The sequence below is a fragment of the Rhipicephalus microplus genome, chromosome X, assembly GCF_043290135.1.
Source record: "Rhipicephalus microplus isolate Deutch F79 chromosome X, USDA_Rmic, whole genome shotgun sequence".
Classification (NCBI taxonomy): Eukaryota; Metazoa; Arthropoda; class Arachnida; order Ixodida; family Ixodidae; genus Rhipicephalus; species Rhipicephalus microplus.
In genome coordinates, this window is record NC_134710.1 from 131,827,275 (window position 1) to 131,846,698 (window position 19,424).

General features: G+C 40.4%; 1 protein-coding gene across 7 annotated transcripts; it reads right to left on the reverse strand.

The window, feature by feature from the left end:
* Positions 1–5,723: 5,723 nt before the first annotated feature.
* LOC119176468 (mitochondrial import inner membrane translocase subunit Tim21) lies at positions 5,724–19,237 on the reverse strand. Of its 7 annotated transcripts, XR_012886983.1 has the most exons (8): positions 18,876–18,900; positions 17,155–17,413; positions 14,613–14,675; positions 12,335–12,497; positions 10,814–10,922; positions 8,822–10,431; positions 8,596–8,756; positions 5,724–5,928 (listed from the first exon to the last, which is right to left on the reverse strand). XR_012886983.1 is itself a non-coding variant. In XM_037427764.2 (6 exons), exons 2-6 carry the CDS (start codon positions 17,411–17,413, stop codon positions 5,803–5,805), a joined length of 720 nt encoding a protein of 239 aa, XP_037283661.1. In that variant the 5' UTR covers positions 19,092–19,237; the 3' UTR covers positions 5,724–5,802. The 7 variants fall into 7 exon arrangements, 6 of the variants coding, with proteins under 6 accessions (XP_037283661.1, XP_075733848.1, XP_037283658.1 ...); XM_037427764.2 differs by lacking the exons at positions 8,596–8,756; positions 8,822–10,431; positions 18,876–18,900 and adding an exon at positions 19,092–19,237; XM_075877733.1 differs by lacking the exons at positions 8,596–8,756; positions 8,822–10,431; positions 18,876–18,900 and adding an exon at positions 18,981–19,089.
* Positions 19,238–19,424: the final 187 nt, after the last annotated feature.

Below are 19,424 nucleotides of genomic sequence, written 5' to 3' on the forward strand. Positions count from 1 at the left end.
ACAAAAAAAAAAAAAAAAAAAAACCCAAACACGCCATAATCGCAGCAGATGTTTACGGGGGCATAAAGTTATTGTATGAAACTATATGTTCACAAGCAACAGCGAGTAAGACAAAATAGTTTATACGCATTTTTTTTTTTCAATGCAGCTTAGAAAGGGAATACACACTGTATATGTGCGAACGTGTGGTGCAAGCTAAAGTTTCTTGTCACTATCAGGTGATAAATTGAAAATGTTGAGTATATGTTTTCTTTAACGCGAGCGTCACCCAAACAAGCCAATAATATGTTGCCATTATGTAACTAACTGACGAAACAATCACAGACACGATGATGATAGCTACATGTAATCAAATTGTTCTTGTCGAGCGGCAGCTGTGCAAGTGCTTAGACCGCGGTCGTTAAAACGACTCGAAAGAGCACTCGTCTGAATATAGATTGTCACCAACCTACATCTCTAGCGTCTACTGACCGTTGTATTAATTCCGTCGATATTTTGATAGACGTGGTGTATGCGCCCTCGCTTGTTTTGTCCCACTTAAAGGGGCCGTGAAACGCCCTGCAACACTACTTCAAGTAGCTATGACATGCCCTTAATAAGAGCTAATTGCCTAGCGAATTCACCACCACAACCATTTTTAGAATCTATCCATCTAGAAGCGAAGCGGAGCTTCTAGATGGAAGATTTGTCGCACGTTCTCTCTTCGCGACAAAAGCAGCTGGGGAGGGGTGGCACGGGGGAAAAAATTCGTCACACGCGCCTCGAGACATTGAACTTTCTCTCTCTCTCTCTCTCTTTTTTTTTTTTGGTTCGAATGTGCGGCTTTTCAGTGCGATCGCGTGCGCGCGTGTGTGGACAAATCGCAGCCTCCCGCAGGCCCGAATAACGACCATACGCACCATGCTCAGATAAAGTAATGGCTGATAGCAGTGGCTGATAGAATGGCTGTGACGTGTGATGTTTGAGCTTGTATCGTCATTTGCCGAGAGAAAATAAAGTAATCATAAGCTGACTCTGAGAATTTATTGTGAAGTCCAGACTGCGCGTACTGCACTATAACGTTTCGGTTGCGTTTTCTTGGGAGCGTCGACTACCGGTCGGCAGCGTTAGACCATCAAAAAGTGCTGGAGGGGGCGCCTCTAATCTAAAGTGACCATATTCCTCAGACTGAAAGCGGGACTGGGAGTATTGCGGAATGACGGAATTAAGCAAGGTCAAACAGAATGTCCGCATAGCGTGCGCAGTGTGCAGATGCGCGGGAAAGCGAAGACATCAGCGGGAAATGTGTGCAAAGAAGACTGAAGGAGAGCGGTGGGACAAAACACCGTCCCGTAAGCTGGTTGGCAGGACAGCTGCAAAACCAGGATATGTCCCACCTAAATTGGGATGTCTGGTCATTTCAACTTAATGCATGCCCACTTCTACTGTCCTCTTTCTATCGTCTTCGTTAACCGCACATGTTGTTACAAAAAGATATAGGATTGACATCATTTTTAGGTAACTCAAAGGAAAGCACAAGAGCCCCTGTTCTTACTCTTGTTTCACCTGTAATTCCATTTAATACATCACAAGCTATTAATTAATGTTTGTTTTAATCAGCTTTCTTTGCTTTGATCCAACTTTGAATCCCTTAATTTACATTAGAGTTACCTTATGTTTTAATTATCATTTATAATCACTTAATTGGCATACATACACTCAAAATGATTTTTCCTCTTCAGTACAGTGGCAGAACTCACAGGAGGGCACCATCAAAATTTTTAATGTTCACGTCTTTCGATAATCATTCCTCCAGACAATGAAAAGAACCGCTGACTAGCCACGCAAGTGCTGGTATTTTAATCTTGCCATTATAGTTCAAGCCTCCGAGCATGCTTTCTCAACTGCGAGGAGCTATGACAACTGATTGACCTGCATGGCAGCTGCGTCATTTGAGGAAACCCCAGAATAATGCTGGGCTTTCTTATTATTAGATACCTCATAATTTTGCAATGGCTGCCCACATGTTTTGGAAGTTTTCTTTAGCATAATTTCAGCACTGTACTGAAACAACATATTTGGTCTCACTTACAATCTCATCCATAAGCCTCTCTGTTTGAATACTAGCACAAAATTCACAAAATTGCTTTTAGGGGGTGACGGGACTGTACGTGGCAACTAAAATGAATTGGTCGATCTGTACATCAAATTTGGCAAAATTCAGCACAATTGTAAAATTCTTTGAGCTGATGCCAATACTTCTGATAAAGTGGTATTCGAATTTTTTGAATAATCAAAGTGCCTTGTTTATGGAACCGAATACCAACCCATCGAAACCAGTATTTGAGGCTTCAGATATTTGCACGCCTCAGTACTAAAAATTTTAACATGTTATGGCACTGCTGGGACAGTACTTTTATATCGGACCCTCATGGGCAAAGCCTTTTATACTGTCAATTAGAACCCTGCTACAGCACAATTGAGCCAAATAAACAGCCTCTCCAAGTAAAGGAATACAATTGAGTGGATGTATCTATTGATGTTTTACTCAAAATTTTGGACATAATCTATCGATATATTAGTGCTGGCAGACGCTGCATTCTACTGGCATTGCCAGCAAACACTTGTTGCCAATTAAAGAGAAAAAGTAAGCTGCAAAGATGGTCAAAGCATCGAAGGAGATAAAAATTACCATAGGTCGACTCACTCACTCAGAAGTCGACTCATCCATACTCAGATTGAGCCATGAGTGAGTCCAAGTGAGTAAACTTTTGGCGAGTTTTAAATGTCTCGTTGAAAAACATCATTTAATGGGTGTCGCGTATATTTTACAATTTCAGATAAGGCAGAATGTTTTTAGGTGCGATAATGTTGCTCTTTGAGGGCCTACAACACCCTTGATGGTGTTAGAAACCACAAAGCTCCTTGAGCACACCAATGTGGCTTACACCTGCATATTTGAAAGTGCAATAAGATGAGCAAACGTTAAGCGTTAGGATACCGGTTTATTGCAGCAGGTTCCTAAGGCACAAACATAAATGAGCAGATGACATTGCCCATTTTTTAATAGTTTTGAACTTGGGCATGTTTTAAAACTAGAAAATTTCGTCACAATATTGTTCCTTTCCTGTTACATTTTGAATGATCTGCGACTGCTGACGGTTAAGAGAGGTCACTGTCAGATCCTTCTGAATATATTGCAACTACAGCTTTCAGTTCAAGATGCAATTAAATTTTTACCTAAAAAATCTGTTCTGGGGTCTTAAATATACCAAAAGTGTTTTAGTTATAGCACAAAATTGAAATGAGTAAATATGCTAAAACAAATACTAACAAACTTGATGCTTCTGGAAATGGTATACGTGAGGAATATCTATAATTTTAGTTTCAAGTGTCCAAACAATGCAGGTTACCTATAAGGTTGCTTATACTGTATGCAGAGGCACATAGGAGAAACCAAAAAGAACTTTTATGTTCAGTCCATACTACATACAATTTTCATTTTCATCTTGAGTAATCTAGGCCAAAGTGTTTCCCTCTGGTTTTTACATTTCAAAAAGCTTTATAGCCTACTCTCCTCTACACTTATATCGAAGATGGTAAAACGAAGGCAGACCTGCTAATGATGTGTGCTCGTGGCTTTATAGTTCTGCTGATTGGTAAAAAAAAACATACCCAAGTTTCACATGAGCAGGTTAAAAACAGCAGATCACGTATGGAAACGTGCATGTGGCCAATGTAAGCAAGCATGTATGTGGGTACAACACACATGCAGCAATCCTATTTGTGCTCGTGAAAGGAGGGGTTATCACTACCTTCATAATGTATATATGCTGACTCATTTCCGTTGCCGCAAGGGCTAGTTGGTGCGCCTTCATGGATGAATGCGCAGTTTTGACAAAAAGTGGCAACAAGAAACACGGTGATTGTGCAATATTGTATTTGTCTTCGTGTACCTTCTCTTTTAGTATTTTGTCAAAATTTAGCAACACACTGAGCTAATTAAAGCCTCTTTCACACAGTGTAAGTTGCTAACAAATTCTGTCGGGGCACTGACACAGTGCCCCGTTAATTACTAGTACAATAATCGACTCCGACACCCGCAAAATTTGACATTGTATGCAACACATATCAATAGCTCGAGTTGGAACAGTCTTAAGTGAGGGTATGAAACACAAGAGTAGGCCGTCATCGGCACCAAGGGCTCTAGACCCATTCAGCCACTACAGTATGTCTGCTCCGTCCACCTTTTCGTTAACGACTCGGGAACGTGGGACACCCTCACCCAGCGCCTTGAACCAAGGTCAGCCCAAGCAGCCACCGCCCATTCTGATGCAGGAGGCATACTAGGCAGGAATCCTCCAGTATGCTTCCAATGTGGAGGTCGGGGCCACTACAGGAGCCAGTGCTTAAGTAAACCACGTCTTGGCCGCTGGGAAATAAGCGAGGCCGGCAATGGTGAGCGCAGGCCAATCGCCGGTCAACATCCTACTGCCCCCCCCCCCCCCCCCCCCCCAGGGTCTGCTCACTTTACGCAGGTCCTCGAAAACCTACTGTGACTCCTCTGTGGGCTACGGATCGTATTCAAGAGCATTGTGGCGCGTCGCAGAGGCCTCTATGCCAGGTGTTTTGGTATTCGCATCTTCCAGCCACAGGAAGCACAACCACAGGAAACCTTCCGCAAAGCAGCGCACGCCCAAAGAGACAAAGCCGCATCCTTGCCCAGCTAGCTCAGTCGGTAGAGCGTGAGACTCTTAATCTCAGGTTTGTAGGTTCAGGCCCTACGATATATTCAAATTGGTAGTAATAACAAAGGTTCACACCATGATCATCTATAAAAGTAGTACTAAAGAAAAATGAAAATTAGTACAATGAATATATCGTATATTATTGTTATTGCAATGTGGGTATTATGGTATTGAAACAATTTAATGTTACATGCTGTGTGATAATGTATAATTATGATTGAATGCTATTATACTACGGTTGTGTTAATTTTACGCATGAGAAATTGCACTGGGTGCTTTTAACTGGCTTGCTGAGCCTTCACAGTTTTTTTTTTTTAATATTAGAAGATTCTGATAGCAAGCATTTCGGTTGAGAAAGGACTGGAATAAGGTATTCTAAGTTATAAAATGATGTCCTCCACAGTGCGTGACCGGTTCACGTGTGCAGCAAACAGCTCTATTCAGCGGTGGGGTAGGGGGGGGGGGAATCAGTTATTTGCCGAAGTTTTGTAGAACAAATATGTCCTGCAAGTGTGGACTACACAGAGAAGCACACTTTCTCTATATCATCAGTTTTGGACGACGACCATGTCTCTATGTATAAGCAGTGGATGCTGATAAATGTACACAATCCCCCCCCCCCCCCCCCCCCTCGGTGTGTAAGGCTTCTTTTCACCGGCTCCCTTGTGCCAGCACATTATTCTTTAAAATTTAGAGACATTTTTTGCAGTGAACACTGGAGAGGTTCGGGCACTTTCCAGGGTGCAGTGCAGCACAGCCAAAGCTTTGCATATTTTCAACAAAAATAATTTGCTTGTATCTTGAGAGTAAAGTGCCTTTTAATAGGTTTTTTTAGTTGCAGCAGGACACGTAGAATTAAGCCGACAAATAAAAAAAAGATCTGTCATTTTGTATCACTTCTGGCCAAAAATGCAACTCACCAGGGAAAGGGTTAATATTCCGTAAGCAAAGAGAAAAAAAAAGTTGTATAGCTTCTACACAGCAAAAGAAAAGTGGCACGAGGAAACCACACTTTTTTTATTATCACTGCTTTTTGGGATTTACATATACATGGTTGAGATGATCAGTGCTGCTTCTAAATAACATCAAATGTGTTGCTGGGACCTCTGCTTTCCCTATTGTCCTCTAGAATGATCGTCCGCTTTGGTTGGCCATCAAGATCAACAAACAGGTAGCGGTACTCGTAGTTCTTGTGACTGTCCTGTTGAGAAACGAAAAAATTGAGCTGACAAACTAAAGATGCCATGTTTCCAGGCATTTTGTACATTTTGCATATTTCATAGTACCCTGAATAATGAGGCATTCCTTATATTAAATATAATGCCAAGCCCTCTATATATAACAAAAACAAAGTAGAATTTGCGAGAAATGGTAAGCTGGGCCATAGGGCACCAGTCAAGAATTCCTACAGTGTGAAAAATGGAGACACAGGAAGAATGCACCGTGAAGTCTTGTGGTTTCAGTTATTCCATTTGTGTTGTAGGGATACTGAACAACTGCAAATTCATCTTAATGGCAATAGCTTAAAGAAAAGGTACAAGCATACAAGATAATGCCATAAAAAAAGTTCCACGGCATTTAAGAAACCAATCTAGCAAACAACATGTTCTGCAAGATGCTAACAAAACAACCAAACTCCCCAGGGCCCTGTCATGCTCTGGCTTTGCTCCACAAATGCCTTGTACCTCAGAAGAGCACCTAAGTATTTCAAGTAGCAGGCTTCATTTTTTAATGGCACTTTGATGCATGTTCTTGGACCACCAGTACTAACAAAAGAAAATACTCCCTTAACAAGATAAAACATCCCATCTGAATGAGAAATGCTAACTGCTCAAGTTTATATGAGAAAACAGGCATAGCTAGAGTTATATACCTAACCCCCCATTAAGCCCCACAATTGAAGTTCTCGTGTTGAGCGAAATGATAATCTTCCTAATCCATTTCCTGAAACACCACTTAAACCAGAATTAATCTCTCTTCACTAAACTGTGCAAGGGCAACGTTCATGACCATGGAGCATTGACCACATCCATGGAGCAAGCAGCAGAAAAAGTCAAGTGCACAAATAATTGATGTGCACTTAATTTTATAAACAGTGTTCATGGCACCCAAACACTGTATCTGATACCACTGCTTCAGCACCTTTTCGTAGGTAAAGAGGGCACATCCTCATGATTATCTTTATAATAACAATCATAAGCGATATGCCACAGCAGGTTTAAAGTCGATCCAGTGACTAAGACACCATTATGCCACTAATATTGGTGATACTCGTTCTCAGCACAATGGACAATAAAAAAATGAAGGATGAAAAATGCTGTCAGAGTAGCTAACTGATCGTAATAATTGGAGGTACCTAAAACCTAGAGTTTCAGAAAAATTGTATAGTAAAGCCTCTCTCTGTATTACAATAATTTCAGAAAACTCAAGACACCTTTGAAATACATGACTGCTGATAAATTCTGAGTCTTCCCACTGAATGAAGCTTCATTTAGATAGAAAACATTATTTAGTTCCTTTGAGTGCTCTTTCGGCAGAGTTTGCTGTGCAATAAAAGCTGAGAAAAGTGTTGTTTCTGTACTTTGCCACGGATTAATATTCAGTGCTACAAGCAGACATTACTATCTCCACAGAGTTGTACTAAAAAAGATAGCTGTTTCTATTTGAAACATGTGGTTACAGTATAAATGTGCCCTTTTCAGTATGCCTACATAAATAGTATGTTTTGCTTTATGATAAAATACAGTTTTATTAATGTATAGTGGTATAACAAATGTTGTCTTTCTCATTACACCAGTCTATCACTTCCATGTTGTAAGCAAGCCATTGCTCAGCTGTTTCAACATCTGTGGATGTTTTCTCATTGATGAATCTCAAAAAACAAAACTGTATTCTCACCATCCTGACAGTCTAAAAAGTTTTAAAGCTTAGGAGGATGGAGATTAGGTGATGGAATCTATTTGCAACACCTTTTTTCTAGGTGCACACTATTGAGGTATGCATAAAAAGTTAATTAGCATTGCTCCAAACATGGAGACACTACACAAGCAGTTGCCAACTTGAAACAGCAGATGCTAGGAAATGTGCTGCTTTTATATTACAGTAGCCTTTTCCATACTTTATTGCTGCTGATTTCATATGCTTTAAAAACTACCTTGAATAAAGTAACTATGAGAAAGTATCCTCCAAGCATATGGCATCTTGTGCCACTCCATCTTTGAACAGTCTTTAAACCTTTCATTTGTTAATACTTCCTTTTTGTAAAACATAATGTCAAATTCACAAAAACAAGCCATAATGTGACAACTTTGGTAAAAATTTGGTAAAGTTGGCAAATATAAAACTTTGCCCATCCTCAAAACAACATATAGTAGTCTCGAGACATGGTCATTCCCAATGCTGCACATGCCTACGAAAAGCCCAATTCCACACACAATTCACACTCCACAAAAAAGCATGAATGAACAATGAATAATAAGTAAGCTTTGCAAGGCATTTCCTGAGAAAAAGCAGCAGGAAAGATGGAATAGCAGTTCCTTCAATAAAAAATGGAGGCAATATTATACTTAAGTTTGAGACCACTACACTCAATGACTCACTGCTTCAGCTGTACCATAGAGTTGGAAGAATAGCAATGCCATACTGCTTCAATAAAAAGGGAGACATTAAATACTTTGGCAATAATACCCTTGTTAACTTGCTTTCAGTATTGGAAAAAAATATGTATCATTGTTATTTCCAACATAAATAGGGCAATACTTTAATCAGCCAAGAGAACCAGCTGGCTTCTGGAAGGGGTACGTTATAATAGATCGCATCTACATTATCATCGGGCAGTTGAAAAACCTGCAGAGCACAACCAACTTACCTATATGACTTTCAATGAGTATCAAAAGCATTTGATTTTGCAGAGATATCAGTAGTCATGGAGGCATTGCGCTTAGAGTAGCATCATGCTTAAGTTCATTCAAGCTGTAAGACTTGGAAGGTGCAGGAGTGAGTCTCAGTGGTGAATACAACAACCTATAACTGAAGACGTATTTTACTTTTCAGAAATGATGGCAATTAAATGCAACAAATGACTGAGAACTTACCCCAAAAGATGCAGCAGTAGGGTTGAATACTTATATTCAGGACACAAAAGTAATGTTCAGCTGCCTAGCATGAGAACCAAAAAACTCATGCATATCCACGAAGTGAATGCTGATGTTGGGGCGAAGCAGTGTGGGTTGGATCGTGAATCCTTCTATTTTGTTCTAGATAACAGCATTTTATTTTGTTTTTGTTAACCTTTTGTTCTATCATATTCTTTAGTTGATCGGTGGTTAAATCTTACTGTGTTTCTGGTGTTGTGGTCTTTTGTTTTGTTTGGTCTGGTGAATAACCTTTTTGTTGTTTACAGATGTTTTTGTTTCTAGATTTGCTGTAGATGCCAGGCAGTGGTTTATGGGCGGAGGGACATTGTGCAGTCTTAGGGTGGTTCACCCCAAATATTTGTGACTGGCAGTCAGCCTCTATAATATATGTAAAATGATCTTAACCTAGGGGGCCCATATAATGAGAAGAATATTTATAGAAGAATAAAAATGGGCTGGAGCATATATGGCAGGTACTACCCTATCATAACAGGCAGCTCTCCCTGGAAAGAAAAGCATGTAACCACTGCACTCTACCAGTGCTAACATATGGGGCAGAAATTTGTAGGCTAACAAAAATACCTGAGAAATAAGGCACATGCAATGTGCAATGAAATGAAAATTTTACACAGTACATTGACTCAGAGGGACATTAGTGTAGATTAGAAAGAAAATAGAGGTAAATGATATTCTAGTTGAAATTAAAGGGGCCTTAAAGCAATTTTTGAATATGTAACGAAAATGTTATGTTGCCAATCTGTAGATGAGATCCTTATAAACTACCAGAGTTGAACTGCATGAGATAATCCTGTGATAAATTTAAATGTCATAATACATGGCGCTGAGAATTGGCAGGCTTGGGCACTGTAATGGCAAAACTTGAGAGTATAAGGCTTACTTCTGGCATTTGTATCAAAGAGTTTTAACTCAGCAGTAGAATAAACTTATAAATGCAAAATTGGTATTGTTAGTGTTTCTACAAAAATAGATATCAAAGCACTATGAGGCAGAAACCGAAAGCTCAATAGGTGCATAAATCGATTAACGTAGATTGCTGGGCCAGTTGGTTTTTTATTTTTTGAAAAAAATAAACAACCAGTGGAAGGAACACAACACATAAAACCAAAACCACACACAGGTCACTCATGTGGTTTTTTTCTTTTACGTGCAGCATTGCTTCCAGTGGTTTATTATATTAAAAAAGGCAGAAAAAAAAAGTTCATATATCACCATATGCCGGACTTCAACAACTGTGCCTGAGGAGACAAGGAAACTAAGGGTTAATTAGACAGAGAGAAATAAAACATTCAGGATCGCCATGTAGACTGCATGTTACATATTCTTGCTATAAAATATAACAATGCTGAACGCACAAGCATTAGTAGTAAACAGCCAAATTAGCAAGCCCCACGTATGACACGAATAAAAGCAGCACTATTCTTCAAATACTAATAGGAGTAGAGTAGCAGACGCTATTTGGGCTCACACTACATATGTCTAGGGCAGTGGTTCTCATCCATGGATGTGTCGGGGACCTCTTGTGAACTAGTTGGAGTGATGGGGGACCCCTTGCAGCGGAGGGAAGATAAATTAACACAACGTTCAGCGTACATACATACATTAACACAACTAGAGCTTGAAACAGGTGCCTTTTATTTCTACCAAAAAACATCAAACAAACGTGCCACATTACTTTATTTTAGACAGTTCATATACGTGGCACAGTCACGCTTAAAAAAAAATGCTGGTGAGAAATTCGCGAATCATAGAAATGGCTTTGCGGACCATAGGAGGTCAGCGGACACCCTTTTGAGAACCACTGGTCTAGGGGATAGGCACAAAGGTTGCGACAGCACGATATAGTGTCCAACTCTAATTTAGCAAATAGTTAAGAAAATGTGAGTCTCTAGACACTTCATGCTAGCTGTGGAATAGTGTGTTTTAGCATACCTCTCTGACTTCAAGATGTACAGTTCCAGATCTGCTAGGCCCCTTGATGTAGAACTTCATACGCATGTAGTTGATGCCATCTTTAATGTATTCCATGTGGCTAACATGCCTGAAAATGAAAAAATATAATAATAATAATTCAATAGTTTCATACTAAGTTATCTCTCTACAGTAATGTAGAGAGACAACAACTCAATGACAGTTAACAATAGCATTTTTGTGTAGTGCAAAGTGTGATTCTGAATTTTCTTTTGTTTTTAGGAATATATATAAAAGTTAACCACCATCGTCACGAAACAACTGACTATAGTGCATTTCTTCCAATATTATGAAAGGTTTGTTACGCTTCTGACTTGCATTTAGTGACAGTCGCCAAACAAACACTGGCACTGATCTAGCTGAATGTATACTCTTGAATATACACTCCATTAGACAATCAAACCTAGCAAAAGCATACGGTAAAGTAACTATACTTTTATTATGAAATGTAGAATTATGAATGAAGAAAAAATATGCAATAAGCACAATATTTCTAAAGGGCCCATAAACCAAGAGGTTGAAACTTAGTTGCGGCATTAAAGTTGTGCACTAGTCTACAATGAACATGTGTCCAGGAGCATTTTTAAAATGGTGCTGTAGCAGTGAAGTTAGATCTGTTACGTTGAAAGAAACTGCTGCGTTTTCTATGCCTGAATGCTCCACCAACCACTAGTGCTCAACGTCTTTTAACGGAGGTGCTAGCAGACGATTCTCCAACTACAAAGATAGTGGATGCAGCCAGTACTGCCGCAGAACACAGCATTATGAATACCACCTATTTGTGGCTGGCTGGAATTAAACGTGCAGCTTCATATGATGCATGCAATGCTCTTTAGTAGTACCAACTTGAGCAATGACAGCGATTGTCCCTCTTTTCACTTTCTTGGGTACTTGTGTCCATTTGCTGGCCTAACATAATCACAAGGAATGTTAGCTCTGCTTTCTATAAGGAGTCAGATGTGGACAACCTTTTAACTGCAGGAAACACACAATATGTGGTCATCGAAGTGCACGCCTGACTAATGAAGCCTAGTATGTTATCTTGAACCTTCTGGGAGTTCTGAAACACACTTGAGGACTAATGAGTGACCAAACATTGTGTAAACTTAAAAATGCAAGACATCTGTAGGTGAGGCTCATCTGAACATGCGAGCCAAATATTTTTGCACTGCCTACACCATAAAATGCCCAATCTAAACAAAACAGCCCCCAAAAAAAGATTCTTTCTCTGTCCTTTGCGATGCCATCATAAGTTACGATACAAGCGGGCCCAAGTGAGCACAGCAGTTATTGGCTGATTTCCTGATTATGAGAACATTCACAGTAATAGTACTGTTATTGCTAGAGGTAAATAAATGAATTAAAATACATATGTCTGCGATTTCAAGAAAATTTGGAAAGTTTCTGAGCTTTGGTCTTCCAGTTCTAATCGATGTTATCTTATCTAGGGTCCCACCAGAACCACACATCAAAGAAACATGCCTGCGTCGTCCTCGGCTGGTTGTTTCTCCATGTCCTTGCAAAGGTTCACCGAGAGCAGCTTTTACCCTGGGGTCAGCTCGGCAGCGTTCCAGAGCTCGTGAGTACACAGAGTTGGGGCTATGTCCCGAGAAAAGCTCATGGAAGATTGTGTAAAACATTAGGCCTGCACAGATGAGTAAGACAACATATTTCATAAGGTAAATGGTATAGAAAGAAATGCATGTCATGCTGCACATACTTACACCTTATTACATTTGAACTGAAAACATGCTCTAAACAAAAATGAAATAACTTGTTCATCTAGTGTATCATGATAAAAACAGCCACAGGCAAGTGACAGAAAGAGCCAACTACAATGCGAATTGCCTTGTCCTATGACTGCTTGTTTTTTTATAGCTTCCTGTTTGCAAGTGCAGCTTAAGCTAGCTAAGCACTTCATTGAAAATGCTGCCAAATCGAAGTTAATATTAGACTTTGTTTAATAAACAGCCAATCTGATTACTTCAATTAATAAAAGATATTCTGCTGTGGTATAACACTCATTGATTGATTGATTGATTGATTGATATGTGGGGTGTAACGTCCCAAAACCACCACATTATTATGAGAGACGCCGTAGTGGAGGGCTCCGGAAATTCCGACCACCTGGGTTCTTTAACGTGCACCCAAATCTGAGTACACGAGCCTACAACATTTCTGCCTCCATCAGAAATGCAGCCGCCGCAGCCGGGATTCGATCCCGGGGCCTGCGGGTCAACAGCCGAGTACCTTAGCCACTAGACCAGCGTGGCGGGGCGGTGTAACACTCATAACATATTCAGTAGGCTCTCGGTAAACAGAACCTGAAGGGACCAGGAAAGTATATTCTATTAAACAGGAGTTCCAATTACTGAGAGGCTAACATAGGTGCAGAATACAAGCCCTAAATGAAGCTGTGCAAAAGAAATAGTTCTGTTTAAGCAGCTGTTCCATTTAACAGATTTACATTTACTGAGAGTCTACTGTACACCCTACTTTGTCCTGAAAACGTACAGAAGGATTGACATTTTAACTCGAGAACCGTTGTGAATGTTTCAGGAATGTAATATTAATGAATGATAAACACCTACCAAAAGTATAACCTAGGGCAGAGTAGCCAGTTTACTCCACCTTAATGAAATATAGAATAGAGCTAATGTAAATACATGTTACCATTAAGTAAAAGTTTTTTTGTGCATGAACACTGTAACGTTAGACAAAAGGCACACATACAGTAATCTAACTAACCTTTGAACAACTGGCAGTGCGGGCGCTATATATATATGTGAAACATTGTTTAATTTAAAAAAAAGAAAAAAATTGGTGCAGTGGTCTCAGTGTTTCTCTTTCTATACAAAATGTCCTCAAGGGTATGTAAAATTAACCAGATTTAGGGACAGACTACCTCACACTGACTTTGAAAGTTTGCTCCTGTTTTCAAAAAAAAAAAAAAAAAAGCTAGTTGCACCATTGTCACTAAATGTGCTAAATCAAAATGCTAAAACAATAGAAACTCACTCATATTTTGAGCAAAATGGATACCAATCTCTATTCAGGTGTGTCAAGCTGATCTCGCATAGAAAGAAGCATGTGATACCCTAAGCTTCAGATGAGCACAGCTTTCGGCACACATGGTTCACTATGAACAACCGTGAACAAGATAGATGGCAAGCCATGCTAAATACAAAGATATTTTATGAAACCATTAAAAAGGAAACTGCTTTTTTGCTTTTATTATTTTTGAAAATATAGCGTTACCTTTTATGCTAAGTGTGGCAGTAAAATTCCTTCAAGCTCTGATCATGCGACATGACAAACATATACAATGTGCGCATAACTCTATACGTTATCACAAAACCCGGCAGAACAATATGCATTGTACTACCTTGCAATCCTTTAATGATATGGTGCAAGCATTGATCAGAGAGCATGGCAGTGTCTTATTTCGGTGAAAAGTAACTAGATGTGCTGTACAATGTGCAAGTGCACAAAGCACACACAAATGTGAGCACCGCCTACTACTCTAGTTATGTAAACATGCATAGACCCCTTTAGCATTGTCTGTGCAACTGTGTGGTCAAGAAAACCAGTGTGAAGTTGATCGTCCTGTAACTCATCTCACGGCTTCTCACTAACAATAGACACTACTGTATCATGGGGTCAGAGACTACGTATCATGGGTCAATGTGATATTATTAAAAAAAAACTGCGAGGTTGCACATGGTTGAAGTGCTCATCGGCTGATGAGGAGCAAGCTCACCTGTTACTCCAAGCCCTGCAAGTATTACACCTAAGTAGCTTGCGTCTTTTGTGCTCTGCTTCACTGGAAGGAAAATAATGAAGATCTCATGAAAATATACCTGTTAAGATGCAAAAACAGAAAGGTCCTGTGTCATCATGGTGGCACTAAAACCTCAAACTGCACAACAGAACCTAAATACAATAAGATGCCAAAACCACGATATGATAACTAGGCCATAGCAGTGAACTTGGGATTCCTTTTTAATCACCTTGCGTTCACTGATGTGTGTCTTTAAGGAACCCTGCAACACTTTTCCAAGTAGCCATGAAATTGATTCAGTGAAGGGGCTTATTGCCTTAGGAATTGACCCTTGCAAATTTTTTTAGAATTTGTCCGTACGAGAAGAGTTAGATTTGTTGCACGCTACTATTGCCTTTACTTTTCAATCGTCTAAACAAAAGTGCTGGAAACTAAGCAGCGAGGGATGGCACAGGGGGATAAGATACTGTCACACGCGCCCCTTGCCCTTTAACACTTTTTCTTTCTCTTTTTTTTTATTTGAACACATAACATTCAGTACGATTGCGCATGCATGCGCGACAGGTTGCAACCCCCTGCAGGAGCCCCAGTAATGATTGAGCCTGCCATGCTCAAATCAACAAATGGCTGTGACTTGGCCTATGACAATGTTTTTTGAGAATGTAGCATGCTTTGTCAGGAGAGAAGAAAGCAATTTTTTTACTGACTTTGAGAAGCTATTGTAAATTCCAGGCCGCAATCTGTACTATAATATTTGGCTCACGTGTTGTCTGGAGCCTTGATTACCAATTGACAGCATTTTCTGACCATACTCGAAAAGTGTTGCAGGGTCCCTTTAACCTAATTGCCTTAATTGAACTTTCACCTTATTGAAAAGTATTCACCATGGTCCTATTGAAATACAGTCAATAAAGTCCAAGTCATCAAGTTTTACCATGTAACTTGAAAAGGGAAGTGCAAAAAACGAGGACACAAGTACAACACAACACACCACACAGTGCCTGTGTGGTGTGTTGTGTTGTATAGTCGAACCCTTTATAAGAGACAAATCGGCATAAGAGACACCAGTGTGCCTACAGTAAAATATAGGTTGATAGGAAATGCATACATGGTACCCTGAGAGACATCTCATCTAAAAGACAAAAATTGCTGCCCAGAGTATGCCTCATAAAAAGTGGTTCAACTGTACTACTTGTTTTGTCCTCGTTATTTGCACTACCCTTTTCAAGATGCATAACTCAAACTTGCCCAAATGTCAATTTTTCACCAAGTAACACCGTAGCCAACGAGCTACCGTGGTGGCCCGGTGGATGTTCAATGGCATGTCTGGTAATAATGAAAAGGTGGGGACGACTTTAAAAATTTGCCTAGGGTTTCAAAAAGTTACAACGAGGGAAAGGCAGTACTTTGGTTTTGTCAAAATACAGTTCACATTGAAGAAGTGTTAAGTGGATGCGTAGATGGTGAACAACCAGCGAATTTGAAGAGTGCATTAACCTCCCAGCTCCCAAGCCTGGGCTATACCCATGCTAGCAGTTACTATACGTACCAGTACTATCAAAACAGAGTCCTCCTCATCGAAGTTGCTGCTTCCATTATTTCCATGTTAGAGATGATCCAAGTTATACCTTCATAGTGTAGCTTTATGCTTCTTTTCTCGTATATGGGTATTTACCAGTGGCAAATATTCACATATGAGAAGAACCACTACCGTCCTGGAACATGTTACTCATTTTGCACTGTGCCTGCCAGCTACAGGTGTGATATGTGCATAACATGCAATTGTCTGGGTCAGCAATGGTAAATGGAATCCCAGTATGCTAAAACAACCAAATTGCACATAACACTCATGTGCATTCTGGGGGAAAGACTATTTCAGTGTGTATGCGTGTTTATGCACAAGTTGGGGAGGGGTGTCAGTAGCATCATTAATCTTTACGGTAAATGCACAAAATGCATTAACATAGAGGGAGTTTTACTAGAGCAAACTAAGTACCATACACAGGACAGTAACACAAAACTGCAATGGAAGCCCATATACGTTCCTCAGAAAACATGCTTTGTTCTAAAAATAATTAGTTTTGATTCAGTAATGAACCTCATTCACTCCACCAGCTCTCAGAATTTTTCTTCAACTGCAAAGGTCTCCTTGCGATTTGGTGGAACACAACTGTTTAAAATTCTATGCAATTACAGGACAGAAAGCAACTAGCATAAACGGGTTAGCAGTCAGTTCCTTCCTGCAGCTCACAGAATTGACAAACACTTGCCATTTGACAGATTGGTAGGTTAACTATTGAATTTCAACGTTACAGCACGAACAATTATCCTCATATACAAGAGAAATGAAGATGTAACAGTCTGAAATGGAGTAGCAATTTAAGATTACAAACTTTTATCAGCCAGCTGTAAGGTAAAGCTGTAAACTCATGCTCATTTGATTAACTACACTACTGTAAGCACAAAGAGGAAAAAAAAGGTGGGGGGGACAAATTCTTGGGTTCAGAGTAAAGGTCCACACCTTTCTGGCCTAAGGTAAGCTGCCCTCCATCTGTATCCTTGGCCTCAGATAGTGCGTTGGTGTTTTTGTTAGTGGCTGTTGATGCATGTCGAAGCCACAAGATTGTAGGTCGCAGCCCAGCCAATCTCATGAGGGTTCCATCTTTCTCACTTGTCTGTATTTGTCCATTTACAGAGCGGTGCGCAATGCTGGAGATGTTCCTGAAGCCTTTTGCTTTGCAGCCAGTAACCAGAACATGAACCTTGGAAGACAGTGTCATCTGTATAGAGAGAGCAAGACATGCAATTATTTCTCAACAAGAAAATCACTTGTCCACGCTTCCAAGGAAGGTTGCCTCTCTGCTTTTGGATGCTCCTCAGTGAGAGAGATTCACTTCTGTTGCGACAAGTGCTGATACTTCAAGCAAAATCAGCTTATAGCTATGCATAGTAAGCAGGCAGCGGATGTGGCTAAACCAGTAAGCTTATCTACGCGACTGAAGGGCTTGTCTAAGATTGATGCCACGCGAAGAGGCGAAATCAATAAATATGGGGGCTTAACGTCCGAAAACCACCATATCATTATGAGAGACGCCGTAGTAGAGGGCTCTGAAAATTACGACCACCTGGGGTTCTTTAACATGCGCCCAAATCTGAGCACACGGGCCTACAGCATATTCGCCTCCGTTGAAAATGCAGCCGCCGCAGCCGGGATTCGATCCCGCGACATGCGGGTCATGAGCCGAGTACCTTAGCCACTAGACCACCGCGGTGGGGCGAGGTAAATCTATAAGTGTTATCCACATCTAATAATATATGTACAGACGTCGGCAACAACTAAACGAAACTGTCAGAGGAGTCCCGCCGCGGTGGTCTAGTGGCTAAGGTACTCGGCTGCCGACCCGCAGGTCACGAGATCGAATACCGGCTTCGGCGGCTGCATTTTCGATAGAGGCGAAAATGCTATTGGCCCGTATGCTGCGATTTGGGTGCACGTTAAAGAACCCCAGGTGGTCGAAATTTCCAGAGCCCTCCACTACGGCGTCTCTCATAATCATGTGCTGGTTTTGGGACGTTAAACTCCACACATCTATCAAACTGTGCGAGAAAACCATTAGCAGCCTATCCAGGCAATGAAACGAGAAAGGCCTCTGGTTTTTCAAAAGGAGGAGGGATCCTGCTAGTCAAAATCTCAACTCCTACCCAATAAGCTAGCCTTTATAGATGAGATATACACGCATGAAATAAGGCGGTTTCGTGGCAGAGACGCATAAAGAAAAGCCGAGCAACTCTTTCCACAACATAATTTTATTACACACTGCTCGATGATCTTTCGAGTCGAGGCAGTGGAAGACATGAGCACGCCTTTCCGAACATGCTGACACCACAATTACTTCAACGTAGTAACGAGAACAGCTTTGCATTTGCCAAAATCGTTCAACACGACTTAACTCTAATTGCTCAAGACAGCCCGAATGTGGGAAGCACACCATTACACATAACCAAAACCGATCAAAATGATTAAACTGGGCTTAACTGCAATGTCGCAGAAGGCTAGGAAGGTGAGATTTGCTACTCACATCGAACGATTGACGAAAAACACGGCTGAGACTTCAAGAACGACAAGAACGATAGTATATTCACGCATGCACAGCCACTACATACATATCATAGCGATGACTAGGAATGACCGCAACGATCAGCTAATTAAGAAAAATGCGCGAACTTCTGAGCGATGCAGACCATGTTTGCGAGCAACCATGCCTCTCACAACACGCACCACAAACCCGCATGGATGTATGCAGGCGATATATACTTGCAATAGACCCACAGCACAAAAATCCTCACTGAAGAGTATTCAGAAAGAACACAAGTGAAAGCGCACGCTTCACAGAAATACGAGAGGTAGCAAACTCGGAGAAAAGCAAAGCTTAAATTTGGTTTAGGTTGCTGCCTTACGCCTGTTTAGCGTTAAGTACTCCGGCATGATAATGAAAACAATACAGGGAGGTGTCACCATCTGTCGACAAAAGTTTACAATAACTCTGTTCGAACAGTAACTCTTTTAACCATAAAATTTTAACATTAACTATACTCAATGACAACCCAGAAATAAATATAAGCTCCATCAACGAGACCGCACTGCCCTTGTTTTTTAATCCTCTGCGCTACAAAAAGATGAAAGGAAAAAAAAACATACAACTATTATCTTGCAGTATTACTTCATTGACACTAAAATAAAAAAAAAACTGCATAATCAAATTCGAAAAGGCACAAAGTAAAGTTGCAACC